The sequence below is a fragment of the Myotis davidii genome, unplaced genomic scaffold, assembly GCF_000327345.1.
Source record: "Myotis davidii unplaced genomic scaffold, ASM32734v1 scaffold86, whole genome shotgun sequence".
NCBI lineage: Eukaryota > Metazoa > Chordata > Mammalia > Chiroptera > Vespertilionidae > Myotis > Myotis davidii.
Genome location: NW_006298058.1, coordinates 2,566,314 through 2,579,497, shown reverse-complemented (window position 1 = coordinate 2,579,497; position 13,184 = coordinate 2,566,314). Strand labels below are relative to the sequence as shown.

The following is a 13,184-nucleotide window of genomic DNA, read 5'->3' as shown; positions in this document are numbered from 1 at the left end:
CACAGGAACATGAAGGAGGTGGTTAATGGTTCTTCAGCCCTTTGCTTGACTACACTGCTGGAGAACGGTCATGCTATTTTAAGCCCCTTCCATAAGGCATCCTGGGTTGTTTGGTGGCTGTACAGCAGGTCTGTTCCCTTTTGCATTAGTCCCATTTCTAGGGCGATAAACGTGCAGGCTTCATCCCTGCGGTTAGAAGATCTTTGAGGGTCTTAGAAACTCCAAACAAACATCACCTGTGTGGGTTTCCAACATGGTTCAAACAGACCAGAAAATTTCAGGGAACTTGATTTTCTATAACCAGGGAACTTGACATCTCAAGAGACCAAAGGTAAGACCATGGGTTTGTTTGTTAAAAAACAAAATACTGCAGGAATAAGAATTGAAGTTATAAAAATATAGAATTTTTCCAACAAGAGGAGCCCTAAAATTTATTACACCATCTAATATCCTCATTTCTTTGATGAGGTTAAGACAGTGTGATGATTAATTTTATGCATCGATGTGGCTGAGCCACGGGGCCCAGATATTTGGTCAAACATGACTCTGGGAGTGTCTGTAAAGATGTTTTTAAAAATATATTTTTATTGATTTCAGAGAGAGAAAAGGAGGGGGGGAGAGAGAGAGAAAGAAACATCAATGATGAGAGAGAATCAGGATCAGCTGCCTCCAGCATGCCCCCTACTAGGAATCCAGCCTGCAACTAGGGTATGTGCCCTGACCAAAACGTGACCCTCTGGTTCATAGATCAACGCTCAACCACTTAACCACACTGGCCAGGCTCTGTGAAGGTGTTTCTTGAATGAGTTAACATTTAAATCAGTGGACTTGAGTGAGGCAGAGTATTCGGCACATTTGGAGAGCCTCATTAAATAAGTGAAAGGCCTTCGTAGGACAAAGACTGACCTCCACTGGGCAAGTTCTTCCAGCAGATTGCACTTGGATGCACCGCCACTCTACTCCGGGTCCTCACCGGCCAGCCTACCATCAGATTTTGGAGTTGCCACGCCTCCACAATTACATGAGTCTCTCCCATAAGGGAGACTTAGTCTCTCTATATTTACACATATACACATTCATATTCTGTTGATTCTATCTCTCTGGAGAACCCTAATCCTGATTTTGGTTCTGAGAGTGGTTCTAAGAGACACAGAATCTTAAAGGTGAGTTTTCTGAACTGGTTCTCAGGTTTCTGGAATTGGCTTTCTATTCTGATTAGATTTAAAGACACTAATGACTATTTCCAGTAGGAAAGAGCACTGATAGTCCATGAATGATGTGGTGATAGAAATATGCAAAACATCATCACTGGATACTTGTAACCAAACACCTACAGGAGATACAATTCAGGGTGACCATCCATATGACCTCTTTAAACATTTTTGTCAAACTAATGAGTATAATGAGATTGGCTGTTTGCTTCTAAAGTCACTGGACAAAGTGAGGAAAGAAAAGGATGAGCTCAGGGGTTCAAATTCCCAGTTCACGTGCTACATAAATGACCTGAAAGCTACTATGTCTGCCCTGAGAGAGACCCTTCTCTCATGTAGCTGCAGAGCTGAGATTGCTGAAAACCAAACCCAGAATCTCATCTTGCAAGTGGCTGAATTGCAAATTAATTTCCCAACCTCACAGGGTGTCTACTGTTAAAGTGAGGGCCTTGATTGGAAAGGAATGGGATCCTGAACATTAGGATGTGACCTGGTGAAGCTGGGGACTTTGAACTACTAAATTATGATAAATTTCTTTGCTGGTACAATTGGTAACCTCTCTATCCTCATCAAAAGAGATTAACTTTGCACTGACTAAGGAAACTGTAATGCTTCCTCTAATGTAGTTGCCTCAGAAGACATCTATTCTCTTAGGACCCATCCTAACCATCATCTCCCTGATTCTAAACCAACAACTAGACTCAAGTACCAGTAGGACCTAAAGATGAGATACAAAAGTACAAAGAACGACTTGATTTTTCAGATTTATACAGAAATTCAGAGAATATGTGTGGGAATGTTCAACAAAGGTGTAGGATAAGGGTGGAAGGAACATAAATTTGGATCAGACTCAATTTACTGATATGGGGCTTCTAAGCAGAGACACTGCAATTAATATTGTAGCTTGGGGAGTTTAAAAAGCTATCTATCAGTTTGTTTGGTTGACTCAGACGTGGGCCAAAAATTGGTTCCCAGTACATGAATTTGAAATACCTGGACTACATTGGTTTAGTCTGCAGGAAAGGATTCGAAGGCTTAGGAGGAGTGGAACGGTAGAGTGAATTTATCATCCAACATGGGAGGGTTCATAGGCCATACCTTTCAACAGAACTGTGAGAAATAACTTTTTGAGAGGAGCTCCATAGTCCTTGAAGAGCTCTGTTATCACTCATCTCTGTAGACTAGAACTTATAATTGTAACTGCTGCAACTAAAGCTCAATGCATTGGGAATAATTGATCACAGAGTGGCGAGGGCCAAGTGGTGACCCTCATTTGCCAAAGGCAAAGTGGACATGGTTCCCATAATGGGCAGCAGAGTCAAAGCAGAAATCAGAAGAGTGTGACTTGCAGAGACCAATTGTATTGCCTATGGGATCTCAATGTTCCTAAAAGTTGTAGATGGGAAGCCTACAACTTTCTTGATTTGTGTAAGTAAAATACTTCTAAGTTAAGTGAACAAAAGTCTATCTGGAGTCATAAAAACAGACAGTCATGATCCCTCAATCAAGTCCAAGACTTCATGTCCTTTATAAACCCAGAAACACTTGCATGAAGGGGAGATCAACCCCTTAGGGAAGAACCCCAGCACACCGCCAAAAGTTATATATTAATCTTTCTTCAACCTCCCCCAGTGGCCTTTTCTCAGGGTGACTGTGCACTAGGAAAAAGGAAATAATAAGGTTTTTCTGGGACTACTGAGCACTAACTCTGAACTGACACTGATTCCAGGAGATGTCTCAGGTTGCCCTGTTCCACCAGAGTAGGGACTTAGCGGAGGTTAGGTGAGCATTGGAGTTATAGTTCAGGTCCCTCTCACAGTGGGTCCAGGCTTTTGTTTTCTCATTGTTGATTTAGGAGATTGGAATACATTAATGATCCTTTATCACTTTTGGTTTATAATCTACTTAGTGATTTTCATAAAACTTTTATACTTTCTCTTTAGGAAATTCATATTCACACAACCTTTTGCATATAAGGGATATAATCAATCTTCTGACATTCCTGTACTTAATATACCAAATGATCCATCCTCTCTCCAGTTCACCTGGCACTAGATCTTTCCCGTTCTTTAATACTCAGCTCAGATTTTATAATGGACATGGTATAGTGTTGTCTCTAAAGGCATCAAGATTACTGCTCACTGCACTCTCCTTGGCTTTGAACATATGAACTATGCACCTAGAGTGTCTGTGCCATTCAATTCTGTATGCCTTTGTATACATGTGTGCATATATACATAGTATTGAATCTCAGTTACAGAGAGTTGAGTATATATAATACTCCTCACTTAGGGTACACTATCATCACTGATCTTATCTCACTTTTTTCATTTTCTTTCTTCCCCATTCACCTCCCCCATTGTCCTGTCTCCTGACCCACCATAAAAATCTACTTGTTTGAAGCTCTTTGGGAATTAAAATTTTAAGCTGCAGACTAAAATCATTTAGTTCTAGTCCAAACACTTATTTTACAATGAGAAAAACTGAGGAGGCAAAGAGATGATTCTTTAAAAGTATAAGGAAAGTGGCTCTGAATGAATGGCTCACTTGGTTAGAACGTCATCCCGATATGTCAGGTTGTGAGTTTGGTCCTTAGTCGGACCACATACAAGACTCAAGCAATGAATGCATAAATAAGTGGAACAACAAATTGACATCCCTCTCTCTCTCCCTACCTCCCTCTCTAAATATCAAGCAATATTTTTTTTAAAGGAAAGTCCTTTTTTGGTTCACCTAAAGTTATCACACCATGGAAAGGAATACTTGGTAGTTTTTATTAAAATTTCTACAGTTTGTTTTTGTGTTAGGTAAATCCCTAAATGTAAAATTTCCTTTTATCTGCTATGAAATAAAAACTTTGAAATGTCTGAAATCCATTTTTAATATAATTTTTGGTGTGCTTTCATTATATAATTTAATTTCAACAATTAAAAACTACAATTTTGTACATCTTCAGAATATAAGGCAATGCACATCCATAAGAAAAAATATTTTCTAGAATATTTAGAAAATATCTTTGTCTCTCCCTTTCCGTATCCTCTTTTTAAAAGTCGTTATTCAGTTATTTGCAGAATAGGCAGGCCCAAGGAGGCTTGACTGTACCATATCAGCCCATTCCCCAGGCATGGCTCATTGGATTAAAAGAGGATATCCGACCCAGCTGGTTCAACTGAGTTCCATCTCCCACTCCAAATCCCTTCTGACTTGGGATGCTAAAAATCTGGGTCAGTTAGCTGTTGGCAATGAACCAATAAGATTATTCATACAGACTTGGAAAGTTGAGGCTGTATTTTTTATTAGGCTCGATGGGCAACATGAAACTCCAGAGACTGGTCTGTAGACTGGCAAAGAGAAGCAGGGAGAGAGATTTGGTTGTGAGAGAGAGAGAGAGAGAGCAAAAGGCAACAAGCAGGCCCTGACTGGTTTTTCTCAGTGGTTAGAGTGTTGACCCAGCAGACTGAAGGGTCTCTGGTTTGATTCCTAGTCATTGTCATTCCCTCCCTCCCTCTCTTTCCCCTCCCTCCCTCCCTCTCTCTCCCCTCCCTTCCTCTCTAAAAATCAGTGAAAATCTGATGAGGATTAACAACAACAAAAAGGCAAAAAGCAGTCAAGGTTCTTGCCTTCTATTCTCCTGTCTCTGTTTCAGTCCCCTTGGTCCTGTTCTTCGTATCTGAGATGGCTTCTGTAGCTACTTTGGGCTTCTTGTCCTTACAACTAAAATACCCCCTTGACTAAGCCTTACATTATCTATAAGGTTGACTGGCTTAATTCAACTTAATGTTCAGCTCAAGGAATACTTGAGCCCACAAGGATTAAAAGAGGATATCCGACCCAGCTGGTTCAACTGAGTTCCATCTCCCACTCCAAATCCCTTCTGACTTGGGATGCTAAAAATATGGGTCAGTTAGCTGTTGGCAATGAACCAATAAGATTATTCATACAGACTTGGAAAGTTGAGGCTGTATTTTTTATTAGGCTCGATGGGCAACATGAAACTCCAGAGACTGGTCTGTAGACTGGCAAAGAGAAGCAGGGAGAGAGATTTGGTTGTGTGTGAGAGAGAGAGAGAGCAAAAGGCAACAAGCAGGCCCTGACTGGTTTTTCTCAGTGGTTAGAGTGTTGACCCAGCAGACTGAAGGGTCTCTGGTTTGATTCCTAGTCATTGTCATGTTCCTCAGTTGCATGTTTGACCCCTGAGAGAGGGCAGCCAGTTGATATATTATATCTCTCTCGCATCAATGTTTCTTTCTTTCTCTGTCTCTCCCTCCCTCTCTCTCTCTGTCCACATTATCTATAAGGTTGACTGGCTTAATTCAACTTAATGTTCAGCTCAAGGAATACTTGAGCCCACAAGTTCAGCTGGAACTACAAAACTCTAAAAGAGATTCCATTTATGGTTTTGCTTTATATAAAAAAATAATTATAAATGTCTTTTCTTTCAAGTAAAGGTTACTTCCCCAAAGTAAAAAATCAAATTCTAGCTGAATAAAATATTAATCATATAGGAATGAAAATTATAAAGCGCTGCCGGCCTTGCATGGCTCAGTGGTTGAGCGTCGCCCTATGAACCAGGAGGTCATGGTTCCATTCCACGTCAGGACATATGCCCAGGTTAGGTTGCAGGCTTGATTCCCAGTAGGGGATGGTGAGGGACACGCAGAAGGCAGCCGATCAATGATTCTCTCTCATCATCAATATTTCTAGCTCTCTCTCCCTCTCCCTTCCTCTCTGAAATCAATAAAAAAACATTTAAAAAAGTTCTAAAGCTCTGCCATATTTTAAGTGTGGTTGTTCCCCCAAGTTCCCCCTCCCAACACATACTTTCTATAAAGCACTCACTAGCTCTCAAATTTTTAAGATTTATTCAACAATCAAATGTATATACAATCTTTAGATGTACACACACACACACACACACACACACACACACACACACCTTTAGATCTGTGTTAAGTCTCCAACTCTACTCCATAACTTTAAAAAAAATGCTGACATAATTTCAACCTTAGAGAAAAGTTGGAAAAAGAAGTACAAATAACTTTTATCTGAACTATTTGTGAGTAAGTGGGCTACATGATGTCTCCTCCCCCCCAAATACTTTGGTGTGTAATTGCTACAAACAAGGGCATTCCGTTAAATACCCATGACACAACTAATTAGGTCAGGAAATTTAACACTGTTACCTTCCTATCATCTAATCTACAGACACCATTCAAATTTCACCGAGTGTCCCAAATATGCCCTTACAATGAAAGGATCCAATCCAGGAGCATGTGCTGCATTCAGTTGTCAGGACACTTTAGTCTCCCTCAATCTGGAGAAATTCCTTCATCTTTCCTTGAATTTTACAACCTTGACATTTTTTAAGATTTCAGGGCAGTTATTTTGTAGAATGTCCCTGAATGTGTATTTGTCAGATATTCCCTCGTGGTAATATTTTTGACAGGAATATAACGGAAACAATACTAAAGTCTTCTCACTGCATCCCATAAGGAATTACATGATTTTCATTTTTTTCAAATACTATTTGTGTTCACTTGATCACTTGATTAAGTTTGTGTCTGCCAGGATTCTTCCCTATAAAGTTTCTCTTCTTCTTTTGTAATTAAGTATTTTGTGCAGAAGTCCTTTGAAACGATGTAAAATATCCTATTTCAAATCAAAACTTAACTAGGTAGTTTAACATCCATTTACATTTTGGGATGAATTCAGTTTTACTAAAATAGTTGCCAAATGAACAATTTTATTATTTCTTCAATATTTAATAGTTGGCATTCTTCTGTAAGAAAAGGTTTTTTCTTCTTTTCATTCAGTTATTCATGTATGTAAGTATGTAAAACTATAGCTTAATGGATTTCTGTTTCATTCAATAGGTTACCACTATTACCACCATTGTTATCATTATTTTGAAGCTCCCAGATTTGATCAATGAGAATAGCTTCAATTTGGCTTCTGTGTCCTTTTGACATGCCTCTATCATTTTTTGAGCATTGCCTTACTTTGGGGACACTAAGGCCTAGGTTCATCTTTATAGCCCTAAAAATCAGCTCTTCTCCAAAAATCCCCACTTCTTCCTAGTTGAGAATTATATTTAAAAAACCAAGTGTTAGGTGCTGGATGTGCTTTGGGGTATCAATGCTTGTAAGCCTTCTTAGTAGAAATATCTAGGACACACACACACACACACACACACACACACACACACCATACATGTATTCCCAATTTTTTATTAAACATTTTTTTTCACTTTTTTATTTTAAATTTTATTGGGGTGACATTAGTCTACATGAACATATAGGTTCCATGTGTGGATTACTAATTTATAAAATCTGTATATAGGACCCTGTGCCCACCACCCAAAGTCAAATCTTCTCCTGTCACCTCATATTAGGACCCCTTTCTTCCCCCACCCCCCTCTCTCTGGCAACCACCAACACTGTTTCTTGTGAACATAAGTTTCAGTTTCATATTCCACATATGAGGTAAATCATATAGTTCTTAGCTTTCTCTGTTTGACTTATTTCACTTCGCATAATGGACCATGTTCTCAAGGTCCATCCATGTTGTTGTAAATTTTAATGTTGACATATTTTTATATCCCTCTATACATATTAAAAATCACAAGTTCACATTGAAACCTCCAATTCCAATCCAACAGCATTGGGTTCATTTTTCTCCCTTTCCATAGTTGTCATTCTTTTCTCCAACAGTAAGAAACCTGGCTCCCCTTGTCAGGATTTTTCCTGATTGTTGGAAGCCCTATTTATATAAATAATCTCTTGTCTCCATCTTGACTGCAACACAGGTGCCCTTGTTACCTAGCTCAACTGATAGCCCGACTGGGCCCCTCCTCCTCCTAGGTGAATGCTCTTCTTGTCCCACTCAGAGACTCAACAAGACACTCCTACAAGACACTACCACACCCTCGGCATGGATGTCTTCCTCACTCATTTTGGGCCTACATGCTACACCACCACCCACTTCCATGCTTGCTCTTCCCCACCTAAAGGCTATGGTTCTGAATTATTGAGGAAGAAAGAAAGGAATAAAAGGAACTTCCAAGTTTTAAAGTTCAGATGCAATTGCCTCACTTGATGCTAAAAAGTGGGTTTTAATTAAAAAAAATCACAACTTCTTTTCGACCTACTTTACTCTTTGGGGATTTAGTCTAAATTTGGGCTTGTCAGTAATAAGAGATTTAAAGCCATAAAGTATTCTGTCATAAGAACAATGTATAAATAAATCACAAGAAGTACATGGTGTACTTTTGTATTGAAATGTCAACTCTCCTATTAGAAATGAAATTCCACAGAGAGAAATCCACAGAAATGAGAACTGGAAACCACCCTTCAAGTATAGTCTCTCATTTTTCTATTCCAGAGAGGGACTGATTTTTCTGACATTAATTGACTTGCCTAAAGGGGTTTACCTCCTGGGAGGTCATATTATTTTTTGATTGATAATACACCAGTGACTGCTAATGGATTTCATTAATAACATTTCCAAGCTCACTTGTCTTTCTGGTCTCGGAAGTGTCTGGTGGTGTTCTGTAAAAGCGTATCCACTTAGCAAAAAATCAAAAGATTTTCTTAACTAGTATTACCAAACTGAATCTCACTTTTAGTGTAATTAAATAGTTTGCTATTAAAGTAATACTGACCTTACTTTAACAAAGGGCCATATGTATCGAAACAGAAAGAGGCACATCTTTTAGGAACTCAAACTTTCATTATTTAGCAACTATTTAATAAAGTATGTATTTACTATTTATTGAGTAATTACTTTGTGTACAACACTGAGCTAGAGGCTATAAGAAATTACAATTCCATATCAAGGGTAATAGCTCAGATATTTTAAAATTGTAAAATGTCAGTAATTTCACTAAGTAATTTTATCTGTATCGTCCTATTTACTCTTCATAGCAATCAATTATGAGGTCTACCTTTTTTTATAATTGTAGATAAGCAGAATAATGTCCTTGGAGTTTTTAAATGGCTTTCTCAAGACCACAAAATTGTATAGAAAATCCTACCTCTCATTCATTCATTGATTCATGAGTGTTTATTGAGCCCTTTCAATGTGCCAGTATCGTGCTTGGTTCTAGGGACAAAGTGATAGATCAGAGGGAGAACACAGTCGTCATGATGCTTATAGCTTAGCAGGGAAGGTGGTCAAATTAAGCATATGATTACAATCAAGTATGACAACTGGATGGCTACATACAGTATAGGGTGTCGGGGAGGCACTCAGCCGGCAAAATGAAGTTAGCTATGTGCAGGGCTGAGGGGAGATTTCTATGCAGGGAAAGCATCATGCTTGTAATTTGTCATAAAATTTAATGACATTACACTTACATATACAGAGAAACTGTAATTTCTTCAATTTGCCTATAACTCTTATGGTCTATCCCTATGCCACTACCCACTGCCTGGGAGGGAAGTGAAGCTTAGTTTTTTCAGATAGAGTTCAATCTCTGTGGGATAAAAGTGTGCTTGCTCCATCTCTCAGATGACGTCCCTCCTCCTTCATCTCTCCAGAAGATGGGACTATCCGTACAGGATGAGGGATAGCTTATAACTTCTTGTGGGCAGGGAGAAGAGAGTGGTGGGTATCTACTCTCTAGAGCAGGGGTCCTCAAACTACGGCCTGTGGGCCACATGCAAATACAAATATTGTATTTGTTCCCATTTTGTTTTTTCACTTCAAAATAAGATATGTGCAGTGTGCATAGGAATTTATTCATAGTTTTTTTAAAAAACTATAGTCCGGCCCTCCAACCGTCTGAGGGACAGTGAGCAGAAGCTCTCATTTTGTCAGCTTCCCAATTTATGACTACTTTATAATGATACTAGAGGCCCTGGCCTGCAGGATCGGGCCAAAACCAGCTCTCTGACATTCCCCGAGGGGTCCCAGATTGTGAGAGGGTGCAGGCCAGGCCAAGGGACTCCACCGGTGCACTATCAGGGCCGGGGAGGGACGCAGAGAGGTTGGCCAGCTGGGGAAGGGCATGTCCGGCCTGCCTCACTCAGTCCTGATTGGCCAGACCCCAGCAGCAAGCTCACCTACCAGTCAGAGCATCTTCCCCCTGGTGGTCAGTGCAAGTCATAGTGACTGGTCGACTGGTCGACTGTCTGCCCTGTGGTGGTCAGTGCATGTCATAGTGAGCGTGTCAGTGGACTTAGCATATCATTAGCATATTACGTTTTGATTGGTTGAATGGCCAACTGAACGACCGGACACTTAGCATATTATGCTTTTATATATAGGATCACATAAAAGGTCATCTTATTAATTATCTACGCATATGTTTTTAATATATATTATTTCAGAGGGTATCCCAGGAAGCGGCATTTCTCAAAGCTACTGGTTTACCAACTTTTTCTTTCATGCCTGAGAAGCTGTTTACTTACACTTGTTTATTTACACTTGTTTTAATAATTTCCATTTAGGATATATATATGTATATGTATATATATATATATATGTTTTTAGAAGAAGAGAATTTATGAAATCTCCAGTTTAATATTAAGTTCTCCATTTGGGTCTATTAGAGTAAAGTTAGGGACCTGCCTATGGAATAGTGAAGAGAGTTTTGATGTGTGTGTGTGTGTGTGTGTGTTTCAATTTCAGGCACAAGTTCTTATTAGTATCATAACCCAGCCAGATTGTCAAACACACAGCTTTGAACTCAACTAGAACACATACTAGCTGTATCCAACTTATTAATCAGGAATTAACTGTCAAACTCACAGCTGCTGGGTAGTTTTCAAAAGCTCAGCTGAGGAAAAAGAGGAACACACATGGTTGTCTGAAGGATATGCTATCCATCCATTCCTTTCTAGAGACTATAGTCTGAAATTCATTTCTGGGATCAGCCAGAGAGCTACATACGTGGATATTAAAACAATTAATTTCTAAAGTTAATCAATGGATTTCCCTAAGCTTCAGTTCCCCAAATTCAAAACGAAGGAAGATTCATTCATTCAATGATCACTCATTGAACTACTAATATCCAAAGCATTAGAATAAGACATAGTCCCACCCCTCAAAGACCCTTCTAACTATCTTTCTAAGTATCTTTTTCTATGACCCAAGAGATAATTATAATTCTATGTGATAAGCACAAAAATGGAGACATATGCTGGGTACAGAAGCACAAGGAAGGACACCTTACCCAGCCAGAGTGCAGGGAAAGGGAAAGGGAAGAATGCTGGGAGAATATTGAGGTATCTTAGAATAATTATGCTCACCCTCACAAGATTAGAGTATGAGTAGGGATCAAATGAGAGAGGTTGGCTATGAAACAGAAACTCCAGATTGGCTTATTAGTAAATAGGAAATTTATTATCTCACGTGAAAAAAGGTCCAAAGCTAGGGCAGGCTCCAAAGTTGGTTAGTTTAGGGGCTGGATTACATCATCAAAGACCCTTGCTCTTCCCTTCCTCAGCTCTGCCTTTCTCAGGGTTGGCTTTCCACTTGGAATGAAGCACTACAGGACTGGATAAGGTACCTGTAGCAGTACAGGCATCACAACAGACACAGAGAGTCCGGAGGAAAATGGAGACCGTCTTCCCCTGTGTTTCCTTCTTAGGAGGGAAGAAAATTTCCCAGAGACCTTTGAAGATTTCACCTCACATTTCAAAACCCTGGATTTGGGCACATGCCCATCTGTAAAGCAATTACTAGTCAGGGCTGTGGGCTTAGGTGTAGGATAATCAATGGGGTGCCATCCATTTTAGAGAATCAGCCACACACACTGCTACAGCGGTGTACGGACACAAGCTGGCTGACGTGAAAGTCACTCTTCAAGGAATCTCTCATCTGCCAAATGTTTGAAAATCTGCACTTTCTAACCTCAAGGAGATACAGCCTTTTTTTCTACTTTCAATGCCTAGAAAGCAAGGCTAATATTAATGATCAAGTTGTATCACACTATTCATAAATTTCAAATAAAACTTACCAAAATCTACAAGTTTAACTCCGCCTTCTGTGGTCAACAGGATGTTATTTCCTTTTACATCACGATGGATGGTTTTGTTGTTATGCAAATGTTGGAGTCCCTAGAAGGTAGAAAATATCTCCTTTTAAAGAAAGCACCAGACTGTGGTGTGGCTCAGTGGGTGAGTGTCAATCTATGAACCAGGTTCATCCTTGGTCAGGGCACATGCCCAGGTTGCAGAGCTCAATCCCCCGTGTGTAGGAGGCAGTAGATCAATGATTCCTTCTCATCATTGATGTTTCTATCTTTCTCTCCCTCTCTGAAATCAATAAAAATATATTAAAAGAAAAGAAAGCATCAAACAAAAACACTTTCAGATGATTGCATTTGTATAAAGCCTATAAGAAACACAGTGAAAATTAAGATTCAAGCATTCTTAAATGTTTAATACTGAATTAGTCATATCAAGTTATATCACTTTCACTTTGGGCTATATAAAAATTCCAAAAAGCAGAGTATGCCCTTAATTCTCATCAAATATTTTATTGAAAATGTGTTGATCTCAATAAAAGAAAATGCTTATATACTTATCCTATCTAATAATAGACAAACATGATAATTGACCGTACCTTAGCTACACTTCCCATTGGCTAATCAGGGCGATATGCAAATTAACTGCCAACAAAGATGGCACTTAATCACCAACAAAGATGGCAGTTAATTTGCATACATAGGCACAATGCTGGGAGGTGAAAGGGGAAGGACAGAAGAAGCCACCTGCCGCTGACGGTGATTGGAAAACCAGGTGGCAAGCAAGAGCCGGGTGATCGGAGAGTCGGGTGTTCGGAGGACCAGGGCCATCTTTGCCCACCTCCATGATCGGAGAACCGGGCCACCTTTGCCCACCCCCTGGCTGGAGATTGGAGAAGCCGGGCGGAGAAGCTGCCTCTTCCCTGGCCCCCCCCAGCCAGTGGCTGGTGATCAGAGAAGCTGGGCAGGGCAGGGAAGAGGTGGCTGCGGGCAGCCACCTCTTC

General features: G+C 39.8%; 1 protein-coding gene across 1 annotated transcript in view; it reads right to left on the bottom strand.

Moving 5' to 3' along the window:
• Positions 1-13,184, bottom strand: part of MYO3A (myosin IIIA) — a 212,238-nt gene that overhangs the window by 174,322 nt on the left and 24,732 nt on the right. The window contains exon 4 of the mRNA XM_006773822.2: positions 12,172-12,271. Within this exon, the coding sequence (XP_006773885.1) occupies positions 12,172-12,271 (100 nt within the window). The remainder of the gene's footprint in view (positions 1-12,171; positions 12,272-13,184) is intronic.